The sequence below is a fragment of the Eublepharis macularius genome, chromosome 5 (genome assembly GCF_028583425.1).
Source record: "Eublepharis macularius isolate TG4126 chromosome 5, MPM_Emac_v1.0, whole genome shotgun sequence".
Taxonomy (NCBI): Eukaryota; Metazoa; Chordata; class Lepidosauria; order Squamata; family Eublepharidae; genus Eublepharis; species Eublepharis macularius.
In genome coordinates, this window is record NC_072794.1 from 113,740,511 (window position 1) to 113,758,874 (window position 18,364).

An 18,364-nucleotide genomic window follows, 5' to 3' on the forward strand; every position below is an offset into this window, starting at 1 on the left:
TTCACACCCTGTCTTTATGTCAAATTCTGCACTTCTTTACACATTCACCATTCGCAATGGTGAAATAACATTGGATTAACAAAGGCCTTGGTATATAATTTTGGTTTGCATGTAGTGCAGTTGAAGGTAAGTTGGGGTCCTTCAGTGCATCGTTGAATTGGGTCCCAAGTATTATCCTCACTTTGGTTCATTGTACTTATTAAAGTATTGTTGTCTCTAGTGCAAATCTTGTAAAATAGTAAAATATACCAGTATCTTTTACTATTATGTTAATTTTGGCTGGGCTGGTCTGTGAGTAAGAAGGTTTTTAGATGTGCTTGCACAAAAAGAAAAGGGAACAATTCTTCCTCCTCCTCCAAATACCCTCTTCCCTTTCCCAATTTATTATTATTCCAAAAATGTTATGAAAAGTCAAAGGATATTTTTATGTCAGTAGAATGTATTCACAGTAAAGACAGAATTTTACCCCCAACAACAGAAGACCAATTAAGTGTACAATAAATGCACAGGATAGACATAAATCATTTATTTTGAAGAAAGAAAGAAAAATAGAAATTTCAATGTTGAATGCCTTTTTCAAATTTAAAATTTATAAATTATTAAACACTAAGTATTAAAAAAATTAATTTGTTTTCACTGTGAATAGTGATCTATCTCATTCCATTCTGCATCACTTCTGTCCCATCTCTGATTTTACTATTTAAGCCCTGCATCATTTAAGTGTCTGCTCCCAAGCTGTCTAATGATTTCTACATCTGGCCTTGGAGAGACATTCTGACTTGCTTTGTCTTGTGACTTTTTTTCCCTTGCTGTTGCCTGTTTCTCATTTTCAGAAGTTCAGTTCTTCACTGCTGAAAACCCTGTACAGAAAAAAAGATTTACAAATGTGTATTTTTCCCCTTATGTCCTGATTTCAGCCCGAGGTGTTACTGAAAGACACCCCAGCTTCATGTATCCTACTGGGACCTCAAGCAGTCAGATGGTTCTGAGAGGGGAGGATCTCTTGCTGGAATGTATTGCCTCAGGAGTGTACGTACCACTTGTGGTCAGGAGGAAGGGTGGGCTCATGGCACGTCAAGTACATCAGTACTCCCCCCCCCTTCCATTTCCTGTACTGCTGGTTTTATTTTATTCATGATTTTAATAGGAGTAAAATTAAAATGGATCAAATATTTGTCCTGAGGACAACATTAGTGAATAAAACAGTGTCTCTCTAGAGCATATAAAGAGTGTGACTCCAGTGGGAGACTCAGGTATAGAATACCACATTGCCATAATTAACAAGTAAAATAACTAATGTGGCAATGACAATGTTTCAGTAATAATACAGGATAGTATCATGTGTGTATAAACTATACTCAGTTACAATAGTCTTGGTTCAGAGGTTAATAGATGCTGTTATGAAAAGAAGCCTAGAAAGAGCCTCATAGGTCTTTGGCCCATATAATAGCATCCACTTTCACAGCAGACTATAATATGATGTTGTGTCTAAACAGATAAGGTACTGTTTTGTGCGTTCTTTTTAAACGAGTAATCCAAATGGGTTTGGACATAATGGCAAACTATGGTTTGCCACGAAAGTGGAAGTTTCTAATTCTCTGGCCATGTATGTGGGAGGGGGAGCAGGGATCACATGAGCAAGCCTCAGGTTTCTTCCAGGTTTGTTCTTTTAGGCCATGTAAAGACCATGATTTGCCTTTACATCTATACCAAGCCACTGCTTTATACCCACAATATGCCAGTAACTTCAATATTGTTATCATCACATGTGGAATTTGTAAGCAAGTACTTCACATGTTTTTATATAGCCCATGTCAGATGTTTCATCTGTCTAGTTTACTGTTGCCTACTCTGGCAGTGGCTCAGATATCTTGGATGCTAATCGTCCTCAGCATTGCTACCTGAAACGTGTTTACCAAAGAAGCCTGTCTTCTAGGAAGCTAAGTGTACATGTTGTGTTGCAAGACTCTTTATCTCAAGTGCACAAATACTGTTCTCTTCTTCTTGTAGTCCAACACCAGACATCATGTGGCACAAGAGGGGAGGAGAGCTCCCAGCAGGCAGGATCAATTTTGAGAACTTCAGGAAAGCCCTTCGGATTGCTAATGTCTCCGAGGAAGATTCTGGTGAATACTTCTGCTTAGCTTCCAACAAAGTGGGCAGTAGCCGCCACACAGTCTCAGTGAGAGTGAAGGGTATGTCCTATTTACTGTAATACTCTTATTTCTTTATCTGTTAGTGTCTTTATCTTTTGGTAATATACTGAATCAGGCCAAACATTCCACTGTGGCAACTGAAGAGAACCACCTTCTTGTAGTTTATCCTAACTTGATCAATTTAATCTGAACACTGGCTTCGCATATCTGTATTCCAATTTAAACTACTTTTAGAAAGTTTAGAGAGTATTCTTCTGCAAATAGCCAGTAGTCTGTTCTGCTTTGCGGTTACTTAAGGATAGAGAGAAGATACCTGCTGCTTTGAGTTCATAGGCATGTAATAGTAATAACACCCAAGTGATAGATACACTTTGAGATTTTCCTGATCAGCAGTTTAGAGGATTTCAAAAATCAAGTCAGGATTGTGATTCATGGATGGAATGCTAAAAATGAATTGGGTGCAGCTCTCTCTCTCTCTCTCTCTCTCTCTCTCTCACTCACTCACTCACTCACTCACTCACTCACTCACTCACTCACTCACTCACTCACTCACTCACTCACTCTACTGTTCTATGTAGATTTTTTTTATTTCATAAGGGTACCATTCAAAAAATTGATAAATATATGTATGGCGAAGAGACTGAGCCTAGGAATTACTCATTCTGTATTACAGAAGCATTTTCCCTCTTATGAGTTGACGGAATTGTACCTTCAATGTATTCTGGGTCCAATCCAAGATGTCAATGCTGACCTTTAAAGCCCTTCATGACCTAGGGCCCACATTCTTGAAAATAGTACCTCTCTCTTCGTCTTCTTATGTGGCAGATTAATTATTGCCAGCAAAGTCTACTGGGAGAACGCCCCCCCTTGTCTAAAGTATGTTTGACAACAGTCCAGCCCCAAGCTGTCTCAGTGTCTGCCCCATGCCTCTGGAACAGCTTCACAGAAAAGGTTGGGGGATGGGTCTCCCTACCCACCTTGCTTTCAATCGTGGATTGAACTGGGGACCTTCTGCATGCCAAGCAGATGCTCTACCACTGAGCCATGTTTCCTCTCCATAGGCATAATATGTTTTAAACTGTACTTAACATTGAACATTTTAGATTGGTTTTTAATGTTTTATATCTGTTTTTAATGTTTGTATAATCAAATTGTTCTTATATTGTTGTTACCCACTTTGCATCCTGAGATGCTTGACAGAACAATGGATACATCAATGTTTTAAATAAATGATATTCATTCCTCATTGCTTGTTTGTATTGTTATTGCCAAGTGTTTGAATTCTGCCTGAATTTTATCCAAGAGGAATTCTACCTGTTTCTTATACTAGAGGTGCAATACCCACACCTGGCAATCAGTAATCATTATTCAAAACATTCCTAACATTAACAACTTTTTGGCCCAACTCCATTGGGTGCAAGTATGCTTTTGGACCTGCCTTACAGTGCTCCTTGTAATCGGTAATACCCTTGACAACCTAACCCCAGAATACTGTAAATGAGCATTTGCTCCGATCTGAACTGCCCTATTAATTAAGATCCCCTCTGGAGGATGTACCCTTGTGGGGGACTAGCAATGCAATCCTAAACTGGTTTCCTTACAGTAGTGTAGACTGAGTTCTATTCAATAAGACAAGGAAAGTGTTCTTAGGAGGACACTGTAGATCTGCAGGTGTATGGAGCAGGGAACTTATCCGTGAAACATGCTCCTGAGTGTGGTCCCTCAGGCTGCTTCAAAACAAGTTTTGTTTTGATGGGTTTTACTGACATGGGCTTATGTCTGCTTTTATATATTCTCATTCTTGTAATTTTAGCTGTTATGTTTCATTTTTCACAAAAAATATTATTAGCATTTTGTTAATAGATATGATAGACAAAGTTGTAGTAAACTTCAGCTGTACTTTAAATATGTAATGATATACTCATTGATTAGAATGGCATATGCTGTGAAAGGACAGAGAGCAGTCTTATTAGCTATAATATCCTTTTGTCTTGCTTTAAAGCTGCTCCTTACTGGTTGGATGAACCAAAGAATCTCATTTTGGCTCCAGGTGAGGGTGGCAGACTAGTTTGCCGAGCCAATGGTAATCCCAAACCTTCAATCCAATGGCTGGTGAATGGAGAACCTATAGAAAGTAAGCATTTCTATTATAAACAGAAAATAGTGGCTTACAACCATTAGATAGCGTTTCTTGAATTCACGATTCTGGGAAGAACAAACAGGTATTCTCACTTGATGGTATTAGTAATGACCACACTCTGCACCAACTATGATTAATTAAAGGGAACGTGAAATTTTTCAAAAACAGGTTTAGAGGCCAATGAGAAATTACAGACAGATAAATTATTTTCCTAATATCTACATCTTCCCCTCCACAATATTACAAACTCTTTGGAGGTTCAGCAGTCCTATTTTCCATCTCCTTCCTTTCCCTTCTTTTTCGCCACATGACACCCAGCTCCTCACCGTGGGTAATGAATATTTATTTATTTATGTATTTATTTATTTATTTACATCATTTATAGTCCGTCTTTCTCACTGAGACTCAAGGCGGATTACACAGTATGAGGTTAATATAATCAATATCAAGTACATTTCTATGCAATACCATAAGGTAAACAGATACAAGTTTAAAAGACATAGCATTAGCAAGGATCCAAGACAGAGTAGAAAAAATACTGGAGCAAAACGTAATCAATTCTAGGACTAACATTAGACAACATGGAGCGCTAGTTGTACGTATGAGTACATATTTAAAGCAGCAGATAATATATAAGGCAAAAATAGTGATGAAGTCTATGATCCCCAACTCATTAGTGAAGCATCTGAGACCCTATCTCTACAATACATCCCTCCCATTTGAGTATAAAGCCTTTTTGAATAGTTCAGTTTTGCATAGTTTATGGAAAGCCAGGAGAGTGGACGCTCTTCTGACTTCCTCAGGCAGGTCATTCCACAGGATAGGGGCCACCACAGAGAAAGCCCATGTACAGGCTGCTGCTGACTTCACCCATGTGCAGCCTGGCACCTTCAGGAGACCCTGTTCAGATGAGTGAAGCTGCCGTGCAGGAACATAGGGAGAGAGGCAGTCCTGTAGGTATACCGGACCAAAGCCATGAAGAACTTTGTATGTAATAACTAATACCTTGAACTGAGCATGGTAAATGATGGGTAGCCAGTGGAGCGACTGTAGGATGGGAGTGATGTTCATGTTCCTGTTTGCTCCTGATAACAATCGAGCTGCAGCATTTTGCACTAATTGGAGCCTCCTAGTTAACTTAGATGGGAGGCAAATGTATAGCATTACAATAGTCAAGTTTTGATGTCACCATAGCTTGGATCCAAGTGGCCAGGTCAGCAGCGTCAAGATAAGAAGCCATCTTCCAGGCTACATATCTTATTCACTTTAAGACACTTGGGATGATTTTTGTGTGTTATCTTGATGTCTCCATAATGATATGCAAGTAGGCATGAGGATTAGTTTGTAACAATTGCTATTGAAGATTAGTTGCCATGTATTGTAGAATGTGTCACAGAATCTGACCAAATACAATCTCAGATGTTATTGGGGGAGCATTTAGTATTCTGTTGCATAGCCTACTATGTAGCTTCCCTTATAGATCTTCCCTCGGTTTCTTACCTTCTCTCATATTATCCCATGTTTCACTGTAGTATTCTGAATTCTACAAAGGGCTTGTCTGGGATCATGAGTCCAGGCAGTGAGAATTCTACTGACTTTTTTTCATAAACATATAACATCAATAACAAATCACAATAATGGGGTATAAAACATTAGGCTGTTGAAGTAGACTTGATTACATGTACTAGTAGTTCAGTTCAAAGTACTGGTGTTGATCTTCAGAGACCTAAAGTAACTGAAGGACTGCCTTCATCCATACATATCTACTTGGGGCATGAAACTAGCTAGTGAGACTGTGGGAGGAGTCAGCTCTATCAAATGTTAAACTGGCAAGCAGGCTTTTCAGGGCTTTCTGAGCAGTACCCCTCTCCAAATCACAGAATTCCCTCCTTTCAAAGATACATATCTTTTTTTGTTGGTCTTCCAGCAGAATCTAAAGCTTTATCTTTTCTGAGTATTTTAGTGCACTGAGTTTTTGGAGATTTTGAGGCTGCTCTGATGCTTTGTATTATTTTAAAAAATTATATTGCTTTTACACTGTTTATTTTACCTTGTTTTATCCTGCTGCTCACTATATAAATTATATTTTTAGTTAGCATTTTTTAATTTACTTGCTCTTAGATATCTGCTGCTTTTCATGGTGGTTGTATGGATTCATTTATTTACTACTGTTTCATTGTAATTGTATTTTGGCTATTTCAACATGATGTGTCCTGATGACTCCTTTTGGAATAGAAGTACGTAATAGCATGTTTGCTAAATAAATTAATGTCTATCTCAAAGGTTCTCTTCCTAATCCAAGCCGTGAAGTAAATGGAGACACTGTTATGTTCCGGGATGCCCAGATTGGCAGCAGTGCTGTGTACCAATGCAACGCTTCTAATGAACATGGGTATCTGTTAGCCAATGCCTTTGTCAGTGTGTTAGGTGAGTATGTCAGAGGATAATTAGGCTTCCGATTTCTGTACATAATACACTGTTCTAAGGAAGTTTCACAATGGCTTCATAACGTTTCTAATTATCCTTGCTTTGAAATGGTCATAAATTCATGATTTTCCTTCCCCTGAAAAACTAACATCGTTGATCACTCACTGATTCAATTCAGAAAAGAGACGGGAGAGTTAATATGAGTGTGTGTGTGTTTTATGCATTTTTCCCCTAGGCAAAAGTAACATTTCAGTTCCAGTTCCAAAGAACTGATAGACAATTCAAACATGCTTATGTGGTACAGAGCCAAACTAGACTAGATGAAACGGTGCTTGGGTTGGTGGGAATTATTTTTGCTGCTCTCTTGTACATGAGAAGAAGCAAAAAACAGGAAAAAAACCCTCTCCCCACCCCACACTATTTCGGTGGGAAAAATGGCTGGAGAGGAAGCAGAAGCCATTCCTCCCCCCAAGGCAGTGTTCCAAGCCCAAACGGGCTCTTCTTTATTGTTTAACAGGCATTCCCTACAGCTACTATATGGCTGCAGGGAAACAGAGTTGGGTCCTGGGAGCCTGGACCTAAAGTTTTAAAAGCCATTACATCTGGTTTGGCCCGCTCTCCTCCTTCACCATGCATTCTATGGGAGGTAAAGGATCAATAGTTGCAGAACATTCCACTTCCACAACAGAATTGTATCATCCATAACTCACATTACTCATGTTTATTCTGAGGTGCTAGGATTGGATAGAGGACTATACCACATGCAGATGATTCTTTTAAACTTCTTAACTATGTTACATAGTAATAATATATACACTCATGGATTCACTGTTCTATGTATTGGGGGGAAGAAAGCCTCTTGGATAAGTCATGGTCATTTAATACAATGTTTTTGAACAGACAAGACCTTAGGGATCAGATTGACCGTGAATTGAAATTTTACTTCGAGTCAAATAAGTCTGCAGATATTTCAGATGCTATTTATTGGGATACGATGAAGGCAACTATTCGTGGGAGGCTGATATCAATGGCATCCCACTTAAAAAAACAAAGAACAAAAATTAGAGAACAAATGATTGCTAACATAACTAGGTTAGAACAGGAACACAAACTAAAAGGGGGAAAAACTTATCAAAAATTGTTAGCTGAACGCAGATTGCTTGATATTTTTGATTCACAATGAGTTCAAAAACAACTCATTTTTACGAAACAGAAATACTGGACCCGCTCTCCAAAGTCATTAAAGCTACTGGCCTGGAGAGCCAAGAAGGAGACGAAATACCGTCATATTCAGGGCTTGTTAGATTCTAAGAAAGTAAAAAAACATTCTTCCAGGGAGATAGTGAATGTCTTTGCAGAGTACTATTCAAAATTATACTCATCTTCGAGGCCCAAGGAACAAGAAATTGAGGATTTTTTTTCCTCTAATACTTTCTTCTCCACCTTATCTGACTCGGATAGAAGCCTTATGGATAATCCCATAACCCCACAGGAAATTTTAGATTCTATTAAAACTCTGAAGGTCAATTCAGCCCCTGGGACTGACGGTTTGAGCGGAATTTTATAAAGCATTTTCTGCCTGTTTACTAGTCCCTTTAACTAATACATGTAATGAGATCCTTCAGAATGGGGATGTTCCTCCCTCATGGAGAACAACGTCTATTGTCCCTATTGCAAAGGAGGGTAAAGATGCCTCAGATCCAGCATCATACCATCCAATAGCACTGTTAAATACAGATTATAAAATTTTTACCTCTGTACTGGCCAATCGTCTAAAGAAAATTGTCGAGAAGCTAATTAAACCAGATCAAACGGATTTTATACCCAATAGAAATCTAACAGATAATGTGAGGAGGATGAATATTATAAATTTTTGTAACACTCAACAGTTAGAGGCAGTTGTACTGAGTCTTGATATGGCCAACGCCTTTGATTCTATAGAAAAGTCATATTTTCTTTCCCTTTTTCGTCACATGGGTTTTGGCCCAAGGTTTCTCTGTACTCTGCAAGCTCTTTATTCGTCCACTCAAGCCCATGTCAAGGCAAACAATCTGAAATATGGTTCATTTAATATAAATAGAGGTACCCGTCAGGGCTGTCCGCTTTCCCCCCTCCTTTTTGCTCTTGCTGTGGAGCCGTTGGCAGAAGCCCTAAGACAAAATCCTCTGATCCATGGTATTAAGGTGGGGGATAAAGAACATAAGGTTTCACTTTATGCTGACGATATTTTAATCTTTACCTCTCTACCAGTGGACTCATTAGAATCAATTTCGCAAACCCTGCACTTGTTCAGTTCGATCTCAGGTTTAACAATTAATCAATCGAAATCAGAGTTGTACCCCATTAATCTAACCCTTAGTTCAGTAGCTAGGTTACAAACACGATTTACATTCAAATGGGTTACTAATAAGATGAGATATCTAGGAGTTTATATCCCCGTACGCTTGAAGGATGTTGTTCGGGTAAATTTCGATGAACTTTTTAAATCTGTGCTGATCCTATTTTCTAAATGGAAAAAACAAAGTTACTCATGGTTTGATAGGATCTCATTGGTTAAATCTCTTATTCTCCCTAAGTTTCTGTTTCTGTTCCGATCCCTCCCAATTAAAATACATCCAAGGAAAATACAGCTTTGGCAAAGGGCTCTCAATGAGTTTATTTGGGCTGGTCGCAAACCAAGAGGTGGGTTCCGGACATTACGTCAGCACTCAGGTTTAGGTGGTCTGAATGTCCCAGACCTGTCTTTATATCATGCTACCTCTTCTTTGGCTCCATTGATTCAGGCTTTAAGATTGAACCCAGCAGAAGCCTGGATCTCTGTAGAAAGTTTCTTTTCTTCACCACTTTCCTTACCAGTAACCATCTGGTCCTCAGCGAAAAACAGGCCAGTTATGACTTCTTCCAACTCCCTATTAGATAACATGCTGAAAACCTGGGATAAATATAGGAAAATCTTAGCTCCAGGTATCTCTCTCCTAACATCTTTCATTAACCAAGAGTGGTTCCCTCCAGGAAAGGATTTAAGTGAGTTTAGGGAATGGAAAAACTCTGAGATATTGTTGATTACTAACTGAATTGAAAACGGGACAATTCTGGAAAAATCTATAGTAGAAGAAAGGTTCAGAATTGGGATATCTTGGTTTAGATATCTTCAGCTGAAACACCTGTTCACGAAGCTGATCAGGTCCAAGGATTTGCTTCGGCCCCTATCTCCTTTTTAGGAAATTATTTCGAATGGGGAAGATGGTAAACAGGGTAGGATTTCAACCGTTTACAAATTATTATTAAGGGTGTTACATAAAGACCCTCTGCCATACCAAAAAAAATGGTCTGATTCTTTAAAACGGGTTATCTCGGAATCCGATTGGAAACATATATGGAATTCCGTTACCAACAAATCTAGTTGTTGGAATATCAAACTTCAATTTTACAAGCTACTGTCCAATTGGTATTTAACACCACATAAATTGAATCAAATTTGGGGGGAAAATACATGCCAGTTTGATTTTAAAATTTTCACAGTAATTAGGAAATGGGATAAACTAGGGTATCTTGTTTCATAAATTTCCAGCATCTAGCCATTTAATTAGATAGGCAAGCAGAGAAGCACTGCCTTGTCTTCCTTGGATGGGTCAACTTTAGAAAGCAGTGAATGCCTAATCAGTAAGGAAATACAGTCTTGGAAAAGACAAAGGGATACTTGCTATATGCATAATGAAGATACATGGTTCAATGATAAATGACCAAGATTATGAGAACTGGCACTTAGTTAAAAGATGAGAAATATATTAGAAGCTCATCTCATCAACATTGCAACATTGCAACAAGGGAGTATGAAAGTGGCTTGAAATTCATGTAGAAATGAATGAAAGCTAGTGATTGGAGGAGGCTGCACTGCGTGATCCCAAGAATAGTCTTTATAAGTAAGAAAAGGCACCTAGCTTTCTTGCACTTCTTCTTGATTTGTATCAACCCTACTTCTAAAATGGCTTTTGGGGAGAAAATCCAGTATTGAAAACTACCCCCAAACCAAACTAAACATTCCAAAAAATGAATTGCAATCTTTCTTAGACACTAAAACAGTAGTGTGTAACTTTACAGTGTTTTGTAAACAAACATATAGCTCGGGCTGGATTTATAGGCAACATTTTTTTGTCTTTTAAAGATGTTTCTCCTCGGATCCTTGCTCCTCGTAATCAGCTGATGAAAGTGATTCAGTACAACAGGACTTTTCTTGACTGTCCATTCTTTGGGTCCCCAATCCCTGCAGCACGATGGTAAGACTCATTACTAATTTCTGCAGCATTGTTTCCAGCAGAACATACCCTTGTGTATCTTCCCTCTCTTACAAGTGCTTTCTTGTATTGTTGTGAGGTTCAAGAATGGCCAGGGAAACACTCTGGATGGTGGCAACTATAGGATGCATGAGAATGGGACTTTGGAAATTATCACAGCTCGAAAAGAAGACCAAGGAACATACACTTGTGTGGCCACTAATATTCTAGGCAAAGCAGAGATCCAAGTTCGTCTGGAAGTCAAAGGTAAGATGGCTTCTGATTTCACACAGAAATTCCATTCTTCATATATGAGAGAACTATGGATTTCCAGTTTGGTCAGTGGGGCTATATTTGAGCTGCTCAGATTATAAAGCAACTTGAAAGTTAGCTGCTAATATGAGGAAAAGTAACATATATTATGATGTGACTAGATGAGTTGTTCCTGACACAGCTTGGCTATGGACCACTATAATTTGTTAAATTCCACATCATAGACACTAAACTAGCAATAAAATATGGTTTTCAAGTAGCTTATGAGCTGGAACCATTCCCATTCTGTTTCCTTACTTTATAACAATGAGACCTAGAGTCTAGCCTTTGGCTGTAGGGACCAGGAAAAGACAGAAGTGTAGTAATCTCTAACACCATGCCCATTCATTTATCCCTGTTCCAGCATCTACTTAATGGATCCCTCCCAGGATTGTAATTTTTGTTGGGGACTATTTTAAAAGAGAGAGGATAAAGGAAGGGATGGATGCAAGGGAAGGTAAGATACAACTGAGAGGAGATTTCATAGAATAGGAGGTGAACAAGCATTAGCCCTGCTGCATTTCTCTGCTTTGAGCCCCCCATAACTGATATTGGAGGATGAAGCATAGAAACATAATGACATATACCTGTCGAGAAGTACATTGCTGTAGCCCAAAATATTTACTAAGTTTATCTGAATCTGCTAAGAAGTTTCCACATGAGTTTGTGGTACTTACCACACTGTTGGCACTTAATATCAAAAAAGTGACAGAACAGTTTTTAAATTAATCACAGGGGAAAAGCTGACAGAAGCTGGGAAGTCTTCAGTTCAGGGCAACTCAGTCCAAAGGGGCTAGTGAAAACATTTAGGATAATACTGGTAAAGTAGAACTTGGGAGTGAAAATGAGTGAGCAAAGGTGGGCATGTGTGAATCTAAAGGGCCCATGGGAAGTTGGAGTTGATGGAGAGGGAAACACATTATAGGTGTCTATATACGAATGGTAGAAGCCTCTGAGCCAAGATGGGAGAGCTGGAGTGCTTGGTGCTAAACGACCATTTAGATATAGTGGGTGTCTCAGAAGATTTGGGCATCGTGGACGTTCCTGAGGAACTTGGCCACCAGGTCTGTGAAGATGCCCTGGTGGTCGCAGCTGCCTGCACGTTAATGTTGTGGTAGAGGTGCCAGTAAACCTGGGGCTCCTCATGGGGGGCACAAAGGGCTACATGGGTGCAGTTTACTGCACTCACAACGTTCAGAAACCCCGTGAGAAAGGCAAACCTGGCCCAGATGGGGGCCAGCATTGCCACCTCTACAGGGAAGTGGACGTGCTCCCAGAGGTGGCCCAGCATGGCACCCAGGAAGCTGTGGAGACAGCAGCTCATGGAGGACTGGGACACCTCCAGGACCTTGGCTACCATACCATGAAATGAGCCAGTGGCCAGGAAACGGAGGGAGAGCAGCACCTTCTGCTAAACATGGATGGCCCTAAAGGCAGAGGCTTGTCCCTGAAGCACCAGCCTGAGCTCCTTGCACAGGGCCTGGATGGCCACCCAGTCCAGGTGGAAATGGTCCAGGTAGGTGATGTCTTGGATCTAGAGGGTGCAAATGTGCTGCTGATATCGCCTGGCAGAGTCTCCTCTGGCACTGATGTGCCACTCAAACATACAGTGCTGGCAAGAGGTGGAGCAGGTGGACCTCTGGGACCAGGGGCAGCAGAAATGGGCACCAGGCAAGATCTTCTGGCATGGGAGCTGCAGGGCAGGGGCAGGGTTAGTGGGGGAGTGTCACATCCTACCCAACCCCTACACGCATCTCCCTGGCTCACAACTGCAGGCCCACCAGTGGCTTCCAGCTGCTTCATATCCATCCCATGGTTTGCTGGCCAGGAGAGGGAGGTTGTCTCATGGGGCTTTCCCACACTGCATGGCCTTGACTCCACATTCCTGTGTCTGGGGGACAGCATGGCCATGGAGTGCTCCAGGAGGAGTGATGGACAGGGGCAGCCGAGCTAGACTGAGGCTGAGAAGCTCCTGTAAGTCCTGATGGGGGGGCATGCCCCCCAGGGCAACACTGGCAGGGGGCTTGGAGGGGAAACATGGGCTGCAAGGATGGATCCACCCCAGCCCAGATGGGGACATGGGGTTCATGCCGGTTCATTGCAAGTGGAAGGAGGCTGTGTCCCAAGGCCACATGTGCATGGCTTGCCTGGCCACATCGAGAGCTGCAGCCACAGAGATAGAGGGGGGTGTTGCCCTCCCTGGATCAGCATTTCCATGTGGAATACTGGTCCAGGGAGGAGGGAGTATGTGTGTGGTGCTGCAGGCACACTCCAGCTCCCTAGCAGTACTCTTAGGGTTAACGATCCTGGTCGGATTGGTCCAGGTAGCCCAAATACTGCCCAAGCTGGATGATCCTCCCACACTGGATGAGCCCCCTGCTCACGGCCACCCACCCACTGTCACCAAGGGGCTTCAGGGTCATGGCAAGTGGCCCGTCCACCCCAGCATGGGGATGCCAGCCAGCAGCTGCAGGGGGCTCCAAGCTTGCTATGGCAGCTGCCAGAGCATGGCTAACACACGCACCTCCTCAGCAAGACATGACCAAAATCAGTCTTCACTGGGACAGCCCCGTCATCTGAATAGGGAGGCCCCTCAGCAGTAGCTGAAATGGCAGGGGTGGCGAGCAGACCACCTCCTTCATACCCACATGGGCACAGCTGGGTGGGAATGGCAAGCTCTGTCTAGTGGGCCACACAATGTTGGTGTGGGAGGATGTTGCCAGACTGCAGACACCATGGCCAGGGTGGGATAGAAGTGTCAGCAAGTAGCGGGTATCGCAGCATACACATTGGCTGTCTCTTTTCTCGCCACTTGCGTGTCTGTCAGTGGGGTGGCGCGGCCATTGGGAGATGTTGGTGGCATTGCTAGGTGAACAGTGGGGTGGGAGCTCTCGCTTGCAGCCTCACCGGGTTTGGCTGCCACAGTCCTTAGGGAGTGGACTAGTGGTGCCACAGTTTTGTGGGTGCACAGATGCCTGTGGCCCAGCAGGACCCAGGTTTGTGCTGCCTGTGGCTACTAGCCATGGTGACTAACGGAAACCTACACAATCAGAGGCAGTAAACTTCTGAAGACAAGTGTCAGGAGGCAACATCGGGAAGACCTATGCATCTGTTTGCCCTGTTGTTGGCTCTCCAGAGTTACTGGTTGGCTCTTTGCAAGACAGGGTGGTGGACTAGATGGACAACCAGATGTGTGCATTAGAAGTAGACCCTATTACTGGTTACTGGTTGTTACTGGTTACTGGTTGGCTTTTTGCAAGACAGGCTGGTGGACTAGATGGACAACCAGATGTGTGCATTAGAAGTAGACCCTATTACTGGTTACTGGTTGTTACTGGTTACTGGTTGGCTTTTTGCAAGACAGGCTGGTGGACTAGATGGACAACCAGATGTGTGCATTAGAAGATGTGTGCATTAGAAGTAGACCCTATTAATAAATACAAGAAAGGCTGCAAGGTTTTCTATTATTTTTCATGTAGCTGTAAGTATCTGAGAGAATTACAGCACCATCTTAAACAGAACGACACCCTTCTAATCCCATTAACTTGAGTTGTCTGCTTAGGATTGCATAGCAAGTGATAGAAATCTGTAAGAATTGTGGAATTTGACAAGCTGCTAATTTATTTCTGCTTGCACAAAAGACAATGGTTTTTTCTTTTACTGTTTTGATGAAAGAAATGTCTTAGGTTTAGTCCCTGCTATGATATCTCAAAGGGTTATAAATGTATAACTCTTTACAGACCCAACTAGAATCATCGCTGGACCAACTGATACAGTGCCAAAGAAGGGTTCCACCATTCATTTATTATGCAGGGTAAAATATGATCCCACACTGAAAGTTACAGTCACCTGGCTCAAGGATGATAGCACCCTGTACATAGGAAACAGGTTTGTCTTACCTTTATCTTTTTTACCCTATGGCCTTGACAGATGGAAAGCTTAACTTTTTCCTCTGCATCTCTGTAGGATGTGATGAATGAATAAATCATTTTACCATTATAGTCATTTCTGCTGGCATCGTAAAGACGATTAGATAACCAAGATTTGCCAGAAAGAAGCGCTCCACCATTTTGGATCATATTGACAGAATAAATGTTTTGTAGTAGAAATAAACTTCATCTGGAAACTGTTGTCATGTCATTCCCGGTTGGTAATAGTTATGCACCAGTTCATAACAGTTGGCATGCATATCTCTTGGGGGAAATTAAAAGTTTAAAATTGTGTTATCGATTATTCAGTAAGACAGCATTCAGAAGTTATGGGGCTTTTTAAACTTGCACTTTAAAAACAAATCTTTGGACTATTTTTATTTTTTTAAATGTGAATTTTGACTCATTCACTGAAATGGGAAATAGATCAAATTTTTAACTAGCTACAGAAAAGAAATATTGGAACTTTTCTATATACACACATGTGTGTATCTTGATCTTTGAAGTGCATCCCAAAAGCTATAAGGGACATAATTGGCCTTTAAAATCCAAGCAATTTTATAGCCTGGCAAATGGCAGTTGGATGCTAATAGGAATTCCTTAACTTCCTTCCTTAACTTCCTTCCTCTAATAAAGGAAGTGGAGGAACAAAACAAGTTACAGAGTAGAGGGGATCTGAGAAACATCTGCATTTGTTGCACATACTTCAAAATGCTTCAGTAAATTTGCGGAGGCGTTAGAGCTTGACCTATGATCCAGGTTAGGCAAGCCTTGTGCTTTTAATTCCAATGCTTCTCTCTTTTGAAAGGATGAAGAAGGATGAAGATGGCTTGACAATATATGGAGTGTCTGAAAAAGATCAAGGGTATTACACTTGTGTAGCCAGCACTGAGCTAGATAGAGACACTGCCAGAGCCCATCTCACTGTTTTAGGTAACTTAATCTTCCTCTCAAGTTTATTGAGTATATGAGGTAAGTCCCATGGAGCTAACATTGGTTAGCTTATTTCAACAAAATGCTGTACCAGGAAAGACACTTGGAGGGTGCATTTGCCTTAATTAACCATCTAATCCTTTGAAACTGACATGTTCCTATTAACAATTTGTAACTGCCTGGTCTGTCATTTGAGAGAAAGTCAGCCAAGATCATTTCAGTGACCTATCTCTGAAATCTTTCTCTCTGCTTATAAATCTCTGAACAGCTAGTCATGATGCCGAACTGACCTTGGCACCTTTGGAAAGAAATGCTCATGTCTCTTGTTGTTGCCACTATGGTAACCAGTTTCTCCTGGCATGAGGACATGATGATTTCAAAGCAAATTTTCCCCTCCACAAAAGTTTTCTAGTAGCCGGTTTGCTGTGCTGATGCTTACCCTTGGGTTAGTGCTTGTGGCCAGATCTTAGCATGACTTGGAGGCAATAGCATCTGATTGGCACTGATTGGCACTGATTGGAGCTTTTCCTTAATCCAGAATCCAGTCAAAGAAGTGCAGCTGAGTTTTGTTCTTAACTTCCCAAAGCTAACTTTACACTGAGCCACCCTTCCGTTTGCCAGACCTATTTGAAGAGTACTTAGGGCAGTGATCTCCAATGTGGCAGCACCCATGGCCAGCATGGCATCCACCAGTGACTTTCCTGCCATCCATTGCTTCTTCCCCAAAGCTTCTGTTTCCCAAAGTAAATAACCAGTCCTGAATTTCCTCCAGCTCACTGGAGCAGGAGGTGCTTCAGAAGCCCCCCAGAGGGAGGGGCTTGTGGGAGAATGCATGACTTGCAATCTTCCAACATTTTTTATTAGCCCCAGTACCCCATGGCAGCCACTTTGTGATTGCGCCTGGCACCCACAGTGGCACCTTCTCATTCTCAAAATTCCAAAAGTGTCCACAGGCTCAATAGAATTGGGGGCTCCTGTCCTGAGGTGACCCTAAAGACAACTGAAACACTTTAAGAAACATACCTGGTTTTCTAGTAGGAAAAGTATGTTTAAAATGGTATGACTGCTGGTATCCTGCCATTTGTTGTTTTCTTCAGCAAGCTGTGATTCAGGACTGAACTAACCCTCTAAATGGCTAATATCTTACCTTGCAGCTGTCTCAGCTTCTCCCGTTAACCGTATGGCAACTTTTCCCAAAGGTAATCACTACTAATCCATTTTACCTATTTATTTTAAAAAGCATTTGCCAGCTGATGTTTGATCACTACAGTAACTCTGGAGAGAAATTAAAGTGTTATAAAACGTTTGCTAACATGTAATTGCCCAAAATCTGTTGTATAGCTTTGAGGCGTAGAACCACAGTGTAACAGGCTCTGTTAAATTTCTGTTATACTTGTCATGGGCTGCATGTAGTGTAGAAGCAATATTGCCTCTTCTTCAAACGGACAAGTAGTTGAATTAGGCTGCACAGATGAATCCTGGTGTTAAAAATTGATACATCACCTTCTTGTTGTTCTTGCAGGTTGATACCGGCCGTCACTGTATTTATCTTTCCTTGCTTGTAAAACTGAGATGACTAATATTTATTATGCCATTTACTTTTTGCTTCCTTATATAGAAGATCTATGTAGGTGGAAAAATATCCCCTGTTGCTTAATTTGATGCCAGCTCTGTGCAGGCTTATAATTAGTTTGTGCGATACCTTATGCTCTGTCCCCAGATATGAAGAAGCATTATATATGAGCTGAGCAAATAGTTACATCCAGCAGAAGCTGCTGCAATCAGTGGCCATAGCTGGTGTTGCTGGGTTCTTCTCATATTGTATTTCTCTCTGCAGGCAAGTGCCCCCCAAAAGTTCATGCTGATAATTTGAAAACCTATCATGGGAAGTGACCCTTATTTTAAAACTCATAAAAATCTTATGGCTTGGGGCTAGCATACTTTAAGGACTATCTTCTCCCATATGAATCTAGCCGTCCACTCTGATCGTCTGGAGGCCCTCCTTCAGGTGCCCCTGACAACTGAGGCAAGATGGGTGGCAACCTGAGAAAGGGTCTTCTTGGTCATAGTGCCCTAGGGAGATTTGTCTATCTCCCTCTTTTGTTGTCTTCCATTAGCAAGTGAAAACTTTTCTATTTTGTTTGGCATACCCCTCCTCCCTGGTTTTAGTGATGCACATTTATGTGTTTATCT

At 41.4% G+C, this 18,364-nt stretch overlaps 1 protein-coding gene across 18 annotated transcripts in view; it reads left to right on the forward strand.

Moving 5' to 3' along the window:
- NFASC (neurofascin) overlaps positions 1-18,364 on the forward strand; it is a 328,885-nt gene that overhangs the window by 216,856 nt on the left and 93,665 nt on the right. For 14 of the 18 annotated variants that reach the window (XM_054981817.1, XM_054981826.1, XM_054981820.1 and 11 more), the window contains 9 exons: positions 918-1,029; positions 2,011-2,195; positions 4,159-4,290; positions 6,580-6,723; positions 10,889-11,000; positions 11,098-11,264; positions 15,050-15,197; positions 16,047-16,171; positions 17,326-17,370. In XM_054981817.1, coding sequence (XP_054837792.1) covers positions 918-1,029; positions 2,011-2,195; positions 4,159-4,290; positions 6,580-6,723; positions 10,889-11,000; positions 11,098-11,264; positions 15,050-15,197; positions 16,047-16,171; positions 17,326-17,370 — 1,170 coding nt within the window. The remainder of the gene's footprint in view (positions 1-917; positions 1,030-2,010; positions 2,196-4,158; positions 4,291-6,579; positions 6,724-10,888; positions 11,001-11,097; positions 11,265-15,049; positions 15,198-16,046; positions 16,172-17,325; positions 17,371-18,364) is intronic. The other 4 variants (XM_054981823.1, XM_054981830.1, XM_054981834.1 and 1 more) reach the window with 1 other exon arrangement.